At 42.5% G+C, this 16674-nt stretch overlaps 1 protein-coding gene across 3 annotated transcripts; it reads right to left on the bottom strand.

Annotated features, from left to right (window-relative positions):
- Positions 1-623: 623 nt before the first annotated feature.
- Positions 624-15098, bottom strand: LOC128324107 (uncharacterized). 3 transcript variants are annotated; one of them, XM_053248265.1, is made up of 4 exons: positions 14930-15098; positions 8586-9157; positions 3947-4108; positions 624-2830 (listed from the first exon to the last, which is right to left on the bottom strand). In XM_053248265.1, exons 2-4 carry the CDS (start codon positions 9109-9111, stop codon positions 2598-2600), a joined length of 921 nt encoding a protein of 306 aa, XP_053104240.1. In that variant the 5' UTR covers positions 9112-9157; positions 14930-15098; the 3' UTR covers positions 624-2597. The 3 variants fall into 3 exon arrangements, with proteins under 3 accessions (XP_053104240.1, XP_053104242.1, XP_053104241.1); XM_053248267.1 differs by lacking the exon at positions 14930-15098 and adding an exon at positions 14721-14761; XM_053248266.1 differs by lacking the exon at positions 14930-15098 and adding an exon at positions 13100-13228.
- Positions 15099-16674: the final 1576 nt, after the last annotated feature.

Raw genomic sequence — 16674 nt, 5'->3', positions numbered from 1 at the left:
AGAGCGGCAGGGGGGTAAATACTACCCCCCGCCCTTAAAGCCACACTCCCCCCAGTGCCAGACCACGCCTCCGTGGTTCCATGCACATCCCTAGTATGCTGCTGCCCTGTGGGACTATTTATTTGCAGAACACTGGAGGGGGATGTGCGGCAGGGTAGATTCAAGTGCACCCTCCCTCGTACTTAAAGCCACCCCACTCCAATTTGGCTCGAAGGGAGCCGGTTCTGTGCACATCCCTAGTAACCACAGCACTCTGTTGTTACGAGATCTGCTGGAATGGCTGGATAGAAAGGGTAAGTGGATTCACAACACCAGGAAAGCAAGGTATGAGAACTCTCCTCTCCTACCTTGGTTAAGAGCAGGGTACAAACGCTGCATTTCCCTGCTTTGAGCAACCTGAATTGGAGGAAATTTTATAAGCTCACACAGTCATGCAAACCAAGGTAGCCTGCCTTCTATCCTGATTTTGATGACTGTGTGAACAGGCCTAATATTTTTCATTCTGATAGGCAAGTCTGAATAGGGCTATTTTGCAGACACAGTCAGCTTCTGAGTGAAGCTGAGATCAAAAAACCCTGCACCAGCACAGTTTTAACAGTACCAACGATGCATTAGTCTGCATGTCAGCCATTGAAGCCAGGATAGTTGTTTATTATCCATCTTTCTTCTTATTTCTTCTATATCCATACAGTACCCTTACTTTAATAAATCCTAGTATCTTACAATACTATGTGCATATCAAATTAATTCTTTATTGGCAACTTTACAATTTCTATTAAAAATATATGACAATTGAGATATACCTGGACTTAAAGTTTTAAAACTATCTTTGCAGAGTAACCAAACTTTTTAAAACTAAACTTTGCAGAGTAGCTTTTTTTAAATATTACATTTTTAGACTGCCAAGAATGCCCACTATAAGCCTATGCCATGTTCTCTAGAGGGAAATTGCAGATTTCTTGCTTGATATAAAATCAGGGGCCCTTTAAACTAGACATTTTCTATTTTCAGATTCATTATGTATTAATTTTTTGGTTATTCCATTTTTGTGGCTGTCATCCGACTAGTGTAGCACACATGCAGCCAAAAGAAGCACCCATGCAGCAAATGTGTCTTCACTTCTGAAGCACAGGCACTCATGTAGGAGGAATGAGCAATTTTTAGCCGATTTCTCCTCTCCCTGGAAGTACTTTATAAAATGTGAAAATATGTCCTGAGGGCTGCACAACCCATAGGTACATAGTTGTGCATAGTTTCAGGGCAAGATAGATTAGTGAAAATTTCCCCCTCTGCACACAAATGCCCACATGGGGGGAACACATCTACTGCATATGGCTACACATGATCAGCATTAATCAGGATGCTAGCCAGCATTACTCCTTTATTATTCAAGAACAACAACATTGTTATTCCAAATAAAGTTAGTCAAAAGTAATTATTTTTAGGTATCACAACCGGCATATTTTTCAGTATAAATTGGAATTGTGGCATTACAATAATTTGTATTACTGTGATCCTCCCAAACCAAGTGTAGCTTTGACCACTTTTCCAATCCTTTTAAAAAAATTATTCCATAGAATTTCATAATTTATTTTCAGTAACTCAACCAAGTCTATAAAAGGCTTTTTACAGCCTGTTCTTATTCTGTTGGCATTATTGGAGGTGTTGAACACTGGACTAATTTAAATGCAATATTCCCCTGCCCCACTAAAGAACTTACAGCCTGATCCATCCCCTGTAGTCACAACAACTGTATGTGTGGGAGGGGATCAGTGTAGGGCTCAGAAGACACCTCTTTCCCCTCTCCTCCTCTTTTGTTCATTCTGGAGCCTAAGAAACCTCTGGGGCCTGGGAGAAGAAGGATGGTTGGATGTGTACATGGAAGGGTTACACAAGGCTGCAGTAAAATCAACGGCTAGTGCCCAGTTGAGGGCCAACCAGGAAGGAGAAGGGAGAAAAGAGGGCTTCATTCAGCCCTATGTTAATTCTCTTCAGCATGCTCAGCTGCCTATACAAGTTAAATACAAACATTTAAACTTGATCTTTAGGCTAATGAAAATAGTTTCACTATTAAGGAGTGGGCAGCTTCACACAATCACTGCCAAGTTGGTAAGCCATGAACCAGAGGTTCCTCTTGAATATGCACTCCCACTGGGCATGTTGTGTGAAGCCGCCAACCATTAGTTGCCATACCATGTTACCAAGATGATCCCAACTTTGTCTGTCCAACTTCAAATCTTGGTTACAGAAGTCAGGCGAATCTCAGTAATGTGGCATGGCAACCGGCACTTGGTGGCTTCACACATCACACCTGTAGCTTACTAACTTGGCGGTGATCGTGTGAAGCCACCCAGTGAATCAGAAAAGGGTACTGTTATGCAACCAAGCACAATATTGCCAGTGAAACAGCCTCCGGTGGAATACTATTCACCTCCAGGGAGAAGAGAATTATTTACCACTGTTTTAATAGCTTCATTGTTTTAATAAACCTACCTGCTTAACTTCATGTACCCATTTTAATTTTACTCAGTTGCACTTGTAATAAGTACTGTAGTTCACATTTCTTTAACTTCTGTAGGAAGTCTATGCTATAAGCATTATAGGTCCCCTGGTGGTATCTGAAATGTTTCATAAGTTGAGGAAGTGTCCTTTTCTTTTTCATCTGGCAAAAATTCCAGTCTGAATTGGCCAAGTTGAGCACTAAATGGTAAATGATCAGTTTGAAGCTCATCATCTTCATACACCATCATGTCGGGATTATAAATTCTTGGTGCATCATATAAACCTCCTGATATTACGAGTGTGTCATCTGGAGTTGCATACCTATCCACTGTAAAAAGAAAAGAAAAGATGATTTAACGTTAATAACAAAATAGGGTAATATTCAAACAAGCTCAAAGCTTAAAGTCCTCCTTATGCAATGATACATTCAGACAGTATTATTCAGTTAGCTATACAAGATTGCCCAAGTCTACCATCAAGAGAAATATTTTAGGCAGCATCCAAAGTACCACATGTGGTGACCAGTGTTCCCTCTAGCAGGGATTCCCAGATGTTGTTGACTACAACTCCCAGCATCCCCAGCTACATATAGCCTTTGCTTTGGGATTATGGGAGTTGTAGTCAACAACATCTGCAAATCCGTGTTAGAGGGAACACTGGTGGTGACCCTTTCTATGCACACATGGGAGATTTTCAGTTCCACATTAAAACAGCAGCCCATTAAAGCACTTGCCAAAAAGCTCCTCAAAGGTCAGGGGCCTTATGGAGCAGCCTCCCACGAGGCACAAAGGGCTGCCATATGGGCATGCACAAGTATTTTGTGTACATGCATTTTTGAATTCTGGCCCTTGTTTTTTAATGTTCCTTGGCATATTTGAAAATAATGCTTAAAATTCAGAGGAATACTATTTAAAGTTAAAAATAGGAACTCTAAAATTTCCACATAAATTCCCTAGTGTTGCCTCCTGCACACATTTTTGTCTCCTTTTGTCTCATCATACATGCACTTAGGCAACATCTCTCCTTCCCCACAAGAAAACCCACCTGATCCATAAACTCCACTTTTCCTGCTATTGAAGTTTCACCTCCATTGCTAAATCTCCCCACCCAGTATCTAACATCTGGTCCCCTTTGCAATACCTTTTCATGACCTGGTGTGGGATAATGTACTTGGATCTTTCTGCTGGTGGAAATTAGAAACAATAGCAATCCAAGCATTAACTCTGATTGCACAGGTAGCAAGTTCCAAGTGTACAGACTACAGCATCTGACTTGCTGCTTAAAATGGTACAAAAACCTTTGTTTTGGAGGGGCAAGAAAGAGAGTTAAACATTTTAGTCAATGGGCTCACTTAATTAGGAATGGGCTGTTACAGCAGAATATTAAAATGCATGGCCTGGTAAAACACAGATTTTGAAACGTTTCATTAAAAATATATACTAACCTATTTCAGAAGAGCCATCATAGAGTGGGTAGTGGGAATACTGATTCCTTTGTTTTCTATGTTTATCAAGGATGTAAACAAGGAACCCCAGGATTGTCAGTGCAAGAATAATGGCAAAACCCGCTGTTAGGATCGTTTCTGAATTATTCAAACGAACTCCTCCTGGTGCAATGAAATAATTCAGATCTCTTATGGATTACATAATGTTTAAAACGTCTAGATACAGAAAAGCATTAAAACAGGAGTGGTGAATGTTTTAGTACACAGAGTCACATTAGCAATTTTAATATAAGTGCCTAGATTAAAAATATGTATATAGACAAGTGTTTGAGCTCCACATGTTCATGTGCATGCTGTCCCTTAACAACTTCTTTGGTATATATACAAATATGCCTGGAGACAGATTATAGCTTTTCAGAGGGTTGAAAATGATTTGAAAGATGGATCTCGTGCCAGTGGTGTTTACAGAATTAAACCTGTAAAACTTGTCCAGTCTAGAGGCAACAGTGGGACCAAAGAAATGTGTGTCTGTACTTTGGGAATTGATGCATGTCTCAAACCACTTTCACCTCTCTTAAAAACTATCACCTGTCTCCAGCCAGTGTTTGCCTACATGCAAAAGGAATTGCCAGCTTTTAGTTTTAAGAAATCTTGTCTTCAATGAAAAGCTACTGCCACATCCACTGAAATATCAGGCCATTTTTGTACAGAGGCAATGTGCTCTTCCAATTCAAGAGTCAATTCTATGCCACCTCAGAGGTAAAGGTAAAGTGTGTCATCGAGTCGGTGTCAACTCCTGGCGACCACATCGCCCTGTGGTTGTCTTTGGTAGAATACAGGAGAGGTTTACCACCTCATAGAAGACATAACATGGCAAAGGAAGCCAGCATCTTCCAGAATGTTATATTTTATAAACTATTACTGCTATTGGGCTCCAAATTCCTATTCTTTCACCTTACTTCCAAACTATTTTGACTGAGAAGTAAGTCTAATCAATATCAATAGGAGCTCCTTGAAGGAAGGGTGATTGAAATGATATAAATAAATAATACCTCCACATAATTGGGGAATAGAAGAAGAAACGCTGGCAGGTCAGCAGGCTGTTCCAGGGGAAGGGTGGTCAGAAATTTAATAGCTGTCCCCCTTTCCGGCTGTCCTGCCAGCTCTTTGACCTCGGGGAGCACTGCCAACATCCCACATAACCTTACCTTGCTCCTCTGCAATGCCAGGTCGATCCAAAATAAATCAGAACTCATCCATGATTTGATCATGGATGAAGGGGCCGACCTGATGTGTATTACTGAGACTTGGTTGGGGGAGGCTAGTGGTCCAGTTTGGTCCCAGCTTCTCCCACCAGGATATGCTGTAGAGGAGCAGGTGAAGGGACGTGGGCGGGGAGGTGGAGTGGCTGTGGTCTATAAGGATAACATCTCCCTTACCAGGGTCCCTGTTAGGATACCGGACCATATTGAGTGTGTGTACTTGAGGTTGGGGACCAGGGATAGATTGGGTCTTCTGTTGGTGTACCGATCGCCCTGCTGCCCAACGGAATCCCTTACTGAGCTCACGGACTTGGTCGCGGAACTTGCGTTGGAGTCTCCCAGACTTTTGGTGCTGGGGGACTTCAATGTTCATTTTGGGACCAATTTGTCCGGGGCAGCTCAGGAGTTCATAGTAGCCATGACGACTATGGGCCTATCCCAAGCGGTCTCTGGATTGACGCATATTGCAGGTCACACGCTTGATTTGGTCTTTTATTCTGATCAGGGTGGTGCTCCGTGGGTGGGGACTCCTACGATCTCCCTGTTGTCATGGACGGACCACCATCTGGTTAAGGTTGGACTTACAACCACTTCCCACCTCCGCAGGGGCGAGGGGCCTATTAGAATGGTCCGCCCGAAGAGGTTACTGTATCCGGTAGGATTCCAGGAAGCCTTGGAGGGGTTTAATGTTGGCTCTGCTGGTGATCCTGTTGATGCCCTGGTTGAGAACTGGAACAACTTGCTCACCAGGGCAGTAGACACGATTGCTCCTAAGCGTCCCCTCCGACCTGCTTCAAAATTGGCCCCTTGGTATACGGAAGATCTACGGGGGCTGAAGCGGCAAGGTAGGTGACTGGAGCGCAAGTGGAGAAAAACTCGACTTGAATCCGACAGATTACAACATGGAGCACATTTAAAGATCTATGCTCAGGCAATACGTGCGGCAAAGAAGCAGTTCTTTTCTGCCCGTATTGCCTCTGCGAGTTCACGTCCGGCGGAGTTGTTCAAGATTGTCAGGGGACTAGTATCTGCTCCCTCTCCCTTGAACCAGAATTTGGAAGCATCAGTTACCCGCTGTGGTGTGTTTAATGAATTTTTCGCAGACAAAATCTCTCTGATTCGGGCCGACCTAGATGGAGACTCCACAATTAATCTGATGTCTGAACTGGAGGTGTCCGACAACCCCTCTTATACGATTCGGCTGGATCAATTTCAGTTTGTGACTCCTGATGATGTGGACAAGCTGCTTGGAGCGGTGAGGCCTACCACTTGTCCTCTTGATCCTTGTCCAACATGGCTTGTTCTATCTAGCAGGAAGGCTGTTGTAGGCGGCCTGGTAGAAATCATAAATGCTTCTCTGAGGGAGGGCAGGATGCCTCCTTGTCTTAAGGAGGCAATCATTGGACCTCTTCTAAAGAAGCCTGCGTTAGATCCCTCAGAGTTGAGCAATTATAGGCCAGTTTCCAATCTCCCATGGCTGGGCAAGGTAATTGAGAGGGTGGTGGCCTCTCAGCTCCAGGCGGTCTTGGAGGAAACTGATTATCTAGACCCATTTCAAACTGGTTTTCGGGCGGGATATGGGGTGGAGACTTCCTTGGTCAGCCTGATGGATGATCTCCAATTGGCAATGGACAGAGGAAGTGTGACTCTGTTGGTCCTCTTGGATCTCTCAGCGGCTTTCGATACTATTGACCATAGTATCCTTCTGGAACTTCTGAGGGGGTTGGGGGTGGGAGGCACTGTTTTACAGTGGTTCCGCTCCTACCTCTCGGACAGATTCCAGATGGTGTCGATTGGAGATTGTTACTCTTCAAAATCTGAGCTTAAGTATGGTGTTCCTCAAGGCTCCATACTTTCTCCAATGCTTTTTAACATCTACATGAAACCGCTGGGAGAGATCATCAGGGGATTTGGAGCTGGGTGTTACCAGTATGCTGATGACACCCAGATCTATTTCTCCATGTCAACTTCTTCAGGAGTTGGCATATCCTCCCTAAATGCCTGCCTGGAAGCAGTAATGGGCTGGACGAGGGAGAATAAACTGAAGCTGAATCCAGATAAGACGGAGGTACTTATTGTGCGGGGTCGGAACTCTAGAGACGATTTTGATCTGCCTCTTCTAGACGGGGTCACACTTCCCCAAAAGGAACAGGTTCGCAGTCTGGGAGTACTTCTGGATCAACGTCTCTCCTTGGTTTCTCAGGTTGAGGCGGTGGCCAGGGGTGCCTTCTATCAGCTTCGGCTGATACGCCAGCTGCGCCCGTTTCTCGAGATCAGTTACCTCAAAACAGTGGTACATTTGTTGGTAACCTCCAGACTGGACTTCTGTAATGCGCTCTACGTGGGGCTGCCTTTGTACGTAGTCCGGAAACTTCACTTGGTCCAGAATGCGGCAGCCAGGTTGGTCTCTGGGTCATCTCGGAGAGACCACATTACTCCTTTGTTGATGGAGTTACACTGGCTGCCAGTAGGTTTCCGGGCAAAATACAAAGTGCTAGTTATAACTTATAAAGCCCTAAACGGCTTAGGCCCTGGGTATTTAAGAGAGTGTCTTCTTCGCTATGAGCCCCACCGGCCGCTGAGGTCATTTGAGGAGGTCCGTCTCCAGTTGCCACCAACTCATTTGGTGGCTACACAGAGACGGGCCTTCTCGGCTGCTGCCCCGAGATTGTGGAATGCGCTCCCTGCTGAGATACGATCCTCCCCATCTCTGGCAATTTTCAGAAAATACCTGAAAACACATCTCTTCAGCAAGGCTTTCTCAGCTTTTTAAAATTTGTTTTTAAATTGTTCTGATTGTTTAATTGTTGTTTTATGATGTTTTTAATTGTTAATCATTGTTTTATAATTTTTTGTTTTAATTATTAATTGATTTTAATGGTGTTTTAATGTAAACCGCCCTGAGCCTTTTGGAAGGGTGGTATAAAAGTTTTAATAATAAAATAATAAAAATAAATAATAAATAATTGTTTAGGATCACAGCCTTGGGGATCACAGAATCTCTAAAAGTAGCTTTGCTCTTGCTTAACATGCTTTCATCAGGCTTCATTCACAATATCAGAACAATTTAAAAGAATGACTTTTCTTCAGTCTTCCCAAGTGTCAATGTGGATACAAAATGTCAGGAATTCAGCAATATGTCCTTGCAAGTGTAAATATGTTTTTGGAACCCCAAGAGGGCAAATGCTGGTTGGGGTGTGATTTGGAGAAACAGGAAGGGAAAGGGTGCAAATCTCTCTCTCCCCCCACCACCCCCGCCAGTCACTTCTGTGCTCTAAATTCACTCCATCACAAAGTGACTTCTTTTCTTTTCTTTTTAAGTGTCAGGGCTCAGTTACATGTGTTTGTGAGCATAGTCCGCTTATTATCAGACATACCTGGGAATGGGCTCGCTGAAATTGCAAGCAAGGCCTTGCTACTCAATAGTGGTGCAGTTCTAAAAGGCGGAACTGTGAGATTCCATGTGACAGCTGAAGTTGTGACTTTGGACTCTTCAGTAGTGGCTTGATATGTAGAATTCCTAATGGATGACTCCGTAGGTAATGTCGTCACCCCAGTTTTGGTTTCAGCAGTGGCAGCTGATGGACTGTTAGGTTTTGCATGAGGAGAGTGGGTGCTTTGGGCAAAATGAGGCGAGAGTGTAGAAAAACTAGTGACATTCACTGTGATGGCAACTGTAGCATTCCAGTTATTGCCTGCAGTATGCAGTATAGTGCTGTTGCCTGCTTCTTTCCTGGACATTCCAGTGTTTCTAGATATGGCAGTCTGTCTTGCTTCAGGCGTGGCCATTGTGGTTGAGAAGTCTTCGTTCCTTGTGGGCAGATCATCTGCAGCTTGAAGTGGCTGCAATATAATACAGGCCACAAGAAACTGGAAACAAGCATGGTATGTCCTTTTGTCCATGACTGCTGGCTGATTTTCCTGATCACTTGTAAATTATCATTTTTTTCTGTGGAAATAAATAAAAAAGAGTTATGGCACCAATAAAACTGCTTCAGTTTGTGTCTCTTCAGTTGGTGTCTTCAGCTGAAGAAGCAGATGGTGACATCAAAGTGCTTGAAGGCCTTAAATATCTTTTTCTAACTGATTAAAAGGTTTGACACATATGACATGCCCCTTTCCAGGCAGAAAGAGGCATTGTTAGAATCCTGACAAGCAGGGCCTAAGGAGTACATGCCTCCCCAGAACCTGCAAATGATTCTGGCCCTAGGTAGGAAAGAAACATATGTTGAATGGAGCCAACATGGGATTTTGCTCCCAAACCAAACATTCCAACCTTTTAGTTACAGTTCTATGCTTTATTGAAGTCATCTGGCTCAAATGACATGCAGAAAGAGGTTCTAGTGCACAAGACAAGTGGCCTGGGAGACTCGGGTTCAGTTTGATCTCTGCTCTGGATTCAGCTGTAGCCTTGGATAATTTGCTGAGAGATAATTTGTCCTTCAGTCTCAGTTCTCCACCAGTGAAATGGGGAATAATGGTGGCAAAACTCACAGGGTGCATGAGGACAAAGAAGATACAGATTATTAAAGCAGTTTGTGTGGGATATGTTCTATGCATGCTTGCTGAACAATATCGCTTTACCTTTAGCTTAATAAAAGCTTGTGGTTTCTGCCTCAGGTGGGACTTTTCCACTCTGCAACCTGCCAGTGTACCATGTTAGTGTGAAGGCCTTGCACCATCTTTGTACCCGTTATTAAATACAAACACATACTGGACTCTTTTAGACGGCAATAAAGAGTGTTTTGAAATGCACTTGTGAATAAGTTGAAGGTGAGAGCGTGGAGATTTACCCTTTACTTTTAAATCTAGTGCTAAATTAGGAAACAATAAAGAGTGTTTTGAAATGCACTTGTGAATAAGTTGAAGGTGAGAGCTTATCCAGCATCCACATACTCTCACAGGCAAGTGTTGGCTTTTTCAGGTCACACAGGCAGCAGAGGCCTTGCATAATTTCTGCAGTGTCACCATCTAGCAAGCTCTTGCTTTGTGTGATTTACCCCCCAGCCTTTCATAATACTTTTCTAACTAATAGGGAGTAAAGTAAAGTTGTGCCATCGAGTCGGTGTCGGCTCCTGGTGACCACAGAGCCATGTGGGTTTTAGGGAAGGGGTGGGTTAATCACTGACCAGCAGGTGGAGCTGCAGAAATCTCACAAAGAGTCTGTCCATATGACGTGTGCATGAGATTACGCTAAAAAAGCCAATGCTTATGTGTGACACTGTGTAGGTGCTAAGTAAGTTCTCGCCTTCAACTTATTTGCAAACGCTTTTCATTGCCTATGGAAAGAAAGAAAACACACTTGTGAGTTATACAAACAGCCCAAACCAGCATAAAATCTGGGAGTCTGATAGGGAATAAGGTTGCTGGGTTGCAACGTGGAGATTTACCCTTTACTATTAAATCTAGTGCTAAATTAGGAAACAAGTCAGTCAGAAATGTTTTATTTATTTTTGGCACATAAAAGGCTTTTTCTAATGAGGTACTTATTTATTGAATATTTTAGAATTACTATTGTTCCCATTAATGTTATCCCAGTTTGTTAGTAAGAGATTTATTTTTATTTATTTTTTATTTTTACATTTTATATCCCACTCTTCCTCCAAAGAGCCCAGAGCGATGTACTACATACGTAAGGTTCTCCTCACAACAACCCTGTGAAGTAGTTTAGGCTGAGAGAGAAGTGACTGTCCCAGAGTCACGCAGCAAGTATCAGGGCTGAATGGGGATTTGAACCCGGGTCTCCCTGGTCCTAGTCCGGCACTCTAACCACTATACCACACTGGCTCTGATTGATATTAAATTGACAGACAGTGTAGAGCTTAATAGGAGCCTGAGCTATGAATCAGAACTTCTGCAGTTCAGATCTCATTTCTACTGTGGACTCACTAGGTGACCTTTGGCAAGCCAGAGATAATAATATGCACTTACCTTACAGGGTTCTCACAAGGTTTACAGCAAGATAATACATGTGAAGCACTTTGCTCACAGGGGGACATGAAGCAGAAGACATGGCTGGCCCACTCTCAATTCAGCCGCAGAGTTCAAGGTAAAGGCAAGGAACAGTCTCGGTTGCAATCAGCCAGTCCTAATGGAGAGTGGCACTGAAGCCACCAAAGTTTCCCTTTATATACAGCTAGCTCTGGAGGCCTGGCAAGCCACCGTGGTACAATTTACCTCAGCCCACAGAGGTCAGGCCATTTAAATGCCCCAGGAGCTTTTCCAGACATGGCTTCAAGCTGCAGGGTATCTAAAGAGCAAATCTGCTTTGCAGCAGATTCACAGCTGTTTAATTTGGGGGATTAAGTGGACCGTTCATGTAGGATCAGCTCCCCTCTCTGCATTCCCTGCAGATCTTTTTCCTGTGTGTGTTCCCACAGCTTGCTCTGGGTTTTTTCTCCAACCAATCACATCCCAGAGGAGGAGGCAAGGCAAAATTATACCTTCGTCACCTAATAGGTTTCCCTGACCCTTCTCTTTCCTGTTTCCCTTCAATCTCTCTTCTTGGGCTAGCAGATCAGGGCTGGCTGCTAGGTGAATTGAATGCCTGGAACCCTTGCCCTGTCACCCTCCCCTCCCCTTTCACCTGTGTGCAAGAAGCTCCTTCTGGGTTAGCAATAATTGCCCCCATCATCATCATCACCATCATAACACAACACAGGAGCAGCCAGCCAGACAGCCTGTGGGAGGAGATCAGTGGTGGCTCCCTCCTGGCAGCTGGAGGATGGGCGCAAGGAGCCAAGCCGAGCCAAGGGGTGGCACCAGCTCGAGCAAGCCAGCAGGCTGCTGTGCTGCCTTTTGATTCTGCTCACACGGTCAGGGAGGCAGGCAGACAGGGAGGACACTTCTCGTGCGCTGGATCCAACCCCTTGAGCCCAGCTGCTGCCCTGGGAGTGAACTAGGAGCACAGTGGTGGCAGGCATGGGGAGAAGCCTGCTCCGGTTCACACAAACGAATTCTCTTCCCAACAAATGTGTTTTCCTTACAATCAAAAGAAAGATTGCCTTTAGGCGCAAGACCTTTTTTTGTTGTTAGTTTGACAGTTCCCATTCACGCTTGCTTTAACTTCAGCATTGCAGAAGATCAGTGAGACAAATTGCCAAGCAGTGCCCTCTTTCGACACTTGGCGTTCTGCAAGGTCACCCAGCAAATTTAAAAACCAACCATGAAACAGAGTTTTGAAAAAAGCCGAATTATTGGCAATGGCCTCCCAAACATCACAGAGAAGTGTCGGGCCATACCGGAAGCCTCATGTTGTTGTTTTTTTAAGCCACTTAAAATAGAGTATTTTTTTTTTTTACCCTGGACATAATTTGGGCTAAGCTAGAGTGTGCAGCCCTAATTAGGGAGAAACCAGAATCGTGTGTGAACTGGTCCCCGATAGCCTGCTGCGACTTCGGGGTAAATCTGGCTGAAATGTGAACTCATTCCCTCTTCCGGAGGAGATGCGAGCTAAAAGCCAGGTGTGTAAAAGTCCCAGGAGAAGCAATGAAGTAATAAGGCCATACATCATTTATCAACTTTGTCCCAAAATAAGTTTTGCAAATAATTAAATAAAATTATACCATTGTTCAGGTCTCCCATCTTCACTCAATATTAATTAGAAATTTTTTAACTCCATTAAGTTCATTCAGCCTTTCACACTTAGATGATTCCTATGATTGTGAATACTGAATGTTCCCTGTATTATACTGTATGTCACAGAACAGAGTAAAGGCTGCTAATCTAACTACTTGGGACCATAATTGCTCTGCTTGGCTTTTGTTTTGTTTTGGTTGAATGTTTTGGTTTCCTCAGCTTAAGTAGTGGATGATCATTAAATAATAATAATAATAATAATAATAATAATAATAATAATAATAATAATATATGTATAGTCAATAGGCTATACCTCCCTCGCAGCTCAGGTGGAAGAGGAATGCTGCAAGTCCATCAAACAGTAGAGGAGGAGAAAAGAGGCCTTGTAGAATATATCAAGGACAGTGAAGAAGATGCACTTCAAATGGTCGATAATGCAAAACTATTCAACACCAATGAAACAAAGCAGGCCTACAAGAAAGAACAAGTCAAGAACCGAGCAGAAAAATGGAAAAATAAACCACTGCATGGTCAATATTTGCACAATATAAGTGGAAAATCTTATATGGCAATGGCTTAAGAATGGCAACTTGAAGAAAGAAACAGAGGGTTTAATACTGGCTGCACAAGAACAGGTACTAAGAACAAATGCAATAAGAGCAAAAGTCAAAAAATCCACCACAAACAGCAAGTGCCTCCTTTGTAAAGAAGCAGATGAAACCGTGGACCACCTAATCAGCTGTTGTAAAAAGATCGCACAGACTGACTACAAACAAAGGCATGACAAAGTAGCAGGGATGATACACTGGAACATCTGCAAAAAATACAAGCTACCTGTAGCCAAACATTGGTTGGACCATAAAATTGAAAAAGTTGAAGAAAATGAAGATGTAAAAATATTATGGGACTTCCGACTACAAACAGACAAACATCTGCCACACAATACACCAGATATAACTGTAGTCGAGAAGAAAGAAAAACAAGTCAAAATAATCGACATAGCAATACCAGGAGATAGCAGAATAGAAGAAAAAGAAATAGAAAAAATCACCAAATACAAAGATCTACAAATTGAAATTGAAAGGCTGTGGCAGAAAAAGACCAAAATAATCCCAGTGGTAATTGGTGCCCTGGGTGCAGTTCCAAAAGACCTTGAAGAGCACCTCAACACCATAGGGGCCACAGAAATCACCATCAGCCAATTACAAAAAGCAGCTTTACTGGGAACAGCCTATATTCTGCGACAATATCTATAATAACCAACAGTATTGATGATAAAATTCAGCCATCCCAGGTCCTTGGGAAGGACTCGATGTCTGGATAAAACAAACCAGTCAATAACACCTGTCTGACTGTGTAAACAAGAGATAATAATAATAATAATAATAATAATAATAATAATAATAATAATAATAATAATAATAATAATTCAATTTCTATATCGCCTTTCCAAAAATGGCTCAGGGTGGTTTACACAGAGAAATAACAAACAAACAAATAAATAAGATGGAACCCTGTCCCCAAAGGGCTCACATTCTAAAAAGAAATATAAGATAGACCCCAGCTACAGTCACTGGAAGTACTGTGCTGGGGGTGGATAGGGCCAGTTACTCTCCCCCTGCTAAATAAAGAGAATCACCACGGTAAAAGGTGCCTCTTTGCCCAGTTAGCAGGGGCAAATAGCATTAGGTGTGTTATTTCAGATTGGCCAGGGGATATTCAGCAAACATTTAGTACAGTTATAGGCATTCATTCATGAAGCCTTATCATGCATGGGTCTGAAACACAGTTGCCAGTGGGACTAGGACTGCTCCTTCTGCCCTACATATATAGTATGCCTACAATTTCTTTTTCAGAACTTTGAAAAAGACAAAGCACACATTATTCCTGCACAAAATATCAAACCTTATTAGCTTAAAACTGGGTAAACTTACTTAAATCATGAAGCATGCCCAAGCATTTCTGGGAATATCCTAGTTGAGATTTTACAATTGTGTTTAACCCCTAAATGCTTCCAAAGAGTATTTATAACTATTGTTTTTCAGCGTACTGGCACAGAACATTAAAATTCTATAGAGGATTACATATATATGTTAATAAATAATAATAGAAATAAAGTCCAAATATTGCATTTGGAACTCACCACAATGGAAGAAGGCAGTGAGACTCACAGTTGCTAGTAGCTATTCTGAGTAACAAATACTTTGCCTTAGCATGTTTCTGCTTATTTAATAACTGCAGGATATGTTTGCTGCAGGGCTGGGTGAAGCACAGAAAGGTCTCTATAGTAACCGGGGAAACTATAAAAGAGTTCAGAGATTAGTCATGCAAGACAATAATTGGCTGGGTTGGGCACACCTGTTTGAATATAGCTGGGAAACCTAACAGGAACTTTTAACAGGAAATGTGTGTGTATTGTGGGGTAGTATTTCAAGGCAAGATGAGTCTGCAACTTTTGGGTAAATTTTAATTGTGTAATTATTAGGAGGAGCACTCTCTCTTTTTGTAAGCAATGGCTTACACGAGGGAAATTACTCAAAGTAGTCCCATTGGAATTAAAAGGACATGTTACCTGATTTCAACAGGACTACTCTGAGTAATTTTACTCATCATATACGTCAGTTTACCTCTCTGAACAAGGGGTCAGTTCCTTGTTCCTTGCTTCCTGATCACAGCCCTACATTTTCTTTGGGCGGGGTGGGGGAGAGAAACTCAGAACACACAATCTTGCATTATTGGGATGTTTAAAAGCAGAACAAAGCTCTGGATAGAAACAGCTGAAAACAAGAGATAGATGGGGATTCAGTGCAAATAAGAGCAGTTGCAGGGGAGTAACAGTAGAAGAGAGGGCATGCCCTCAACTCCTTCCAGTAGGCTTCCAGTGGCATATGGTGGGCCACTGTGCGAAACAGGATGCTGGACTAGATGGGCCTTGGGCCTGATCCAGCAGGGCTGTTCTTATGTTCTTATGTAATCAGCAGGTGGAATACCAGGTGAACCACAATGGCTATGTCAGCAGATATGATTATGAAACTGGATCCATTGCAGATAGGTGATACAAAACGGATTAATTTGCTTCCCATTTCCCCCTATGTAATATCTTTTAAAACTCCTGCCAAACTGGTTTGACCAATATTGTGGAATAAAAGAAAGTATAGTGGAATAAAATAAAGGGGTATACACACAATTACAAGCAATGGTGGCCCTATCATACCACTTTCAACTCATTGAATAAAATCTTGGCTGTTTCTCACCAACACAAACTCACATTTCATGCATCTGATAAAATGGACTCTAGTCCAGAAAAGCTTATATCACAATAATTACAAAGAAACAAGATTCTTTACTGTTTAGGATGCAAAAACTAACATAGCTACTGTTAGACTTCTTCCTTCAACTAGAAACTAAGGAAATCCTTTCAGTTATGAGAATCTACCATAATTACAGAAGTCATTGCCAAGTCAGTTCTATTTCTGCATCATTAATATTTTCTAATACCAACCCTCCAGAAAACAGTGGACTTACCAGTAGCATCTTCTCCTAGATTCTGAGAACAATTATAATTTTCTATAATTAGGCAGTGAACATATTCAAATCATTAACCAATTGGACTGGCACGTACTGTTTGACAAGTCATACAGCAAGTGAATCATTAATCTGCACTCTGCTACTTCTGGCATGTGAATTAAAAGCAGTCCTCTTTTTAATATGGAAGTTCACAGAACAATTAGCAGGTATTGGTCCTAAGAGGAACCAATTGCCAGAAAAGGAAGCAGTCTAGTTCTAGAAAAGCTCACACCAGAACATCAAAGCAATCAGATCCCCTGATCTTACATAATTTTGGTGCTCTAGACCCCATTGTACAATAAAACCAAGAGTCATGGGCCA

This window comes from Hemicordylus capensis, chromosome 4 (assembly GCF_027244095.1).
Source record: "Hemicordylus capensis ecotype Gifberg chromosome 4, rHemCap1.1.pri, whole genome shotgun sequence".
Lineage (NCBI taxonomy): Eukaryota > Metazoa > Chordata > Lepidosauria > Squamata > Cordylidae > Hemicordylus > Hemicordylus capensis.
Note: the sequence above shows the minus strand (reverse complement) of the source record. Positions and strands in the feature narration are given on the sequence as shown.

Coding starts and splice junctions, on each gene's coding strand:
- LOC128324107 (XM_053248265.1), bottom strand. CDS start 9,111: ATGGACAAAAGGACATACCATGCTTGTTTCCAGTTTCTTGTGGCCTGT. Junction 4,109..8,585: donor TTCAGCGAGCCCATTCCCAG/GTATGTCTGATA, acceptor TCATTGCACCAG/GAGGAGTTCGTTTGAATAAT. Junction 2,831..3,946: donor TGATGGCTCTTCTGAAATAG/GTTAGTATATAT, acceptor TTCTTTTTACAG/TGGATAGGTATGCAACTCCA.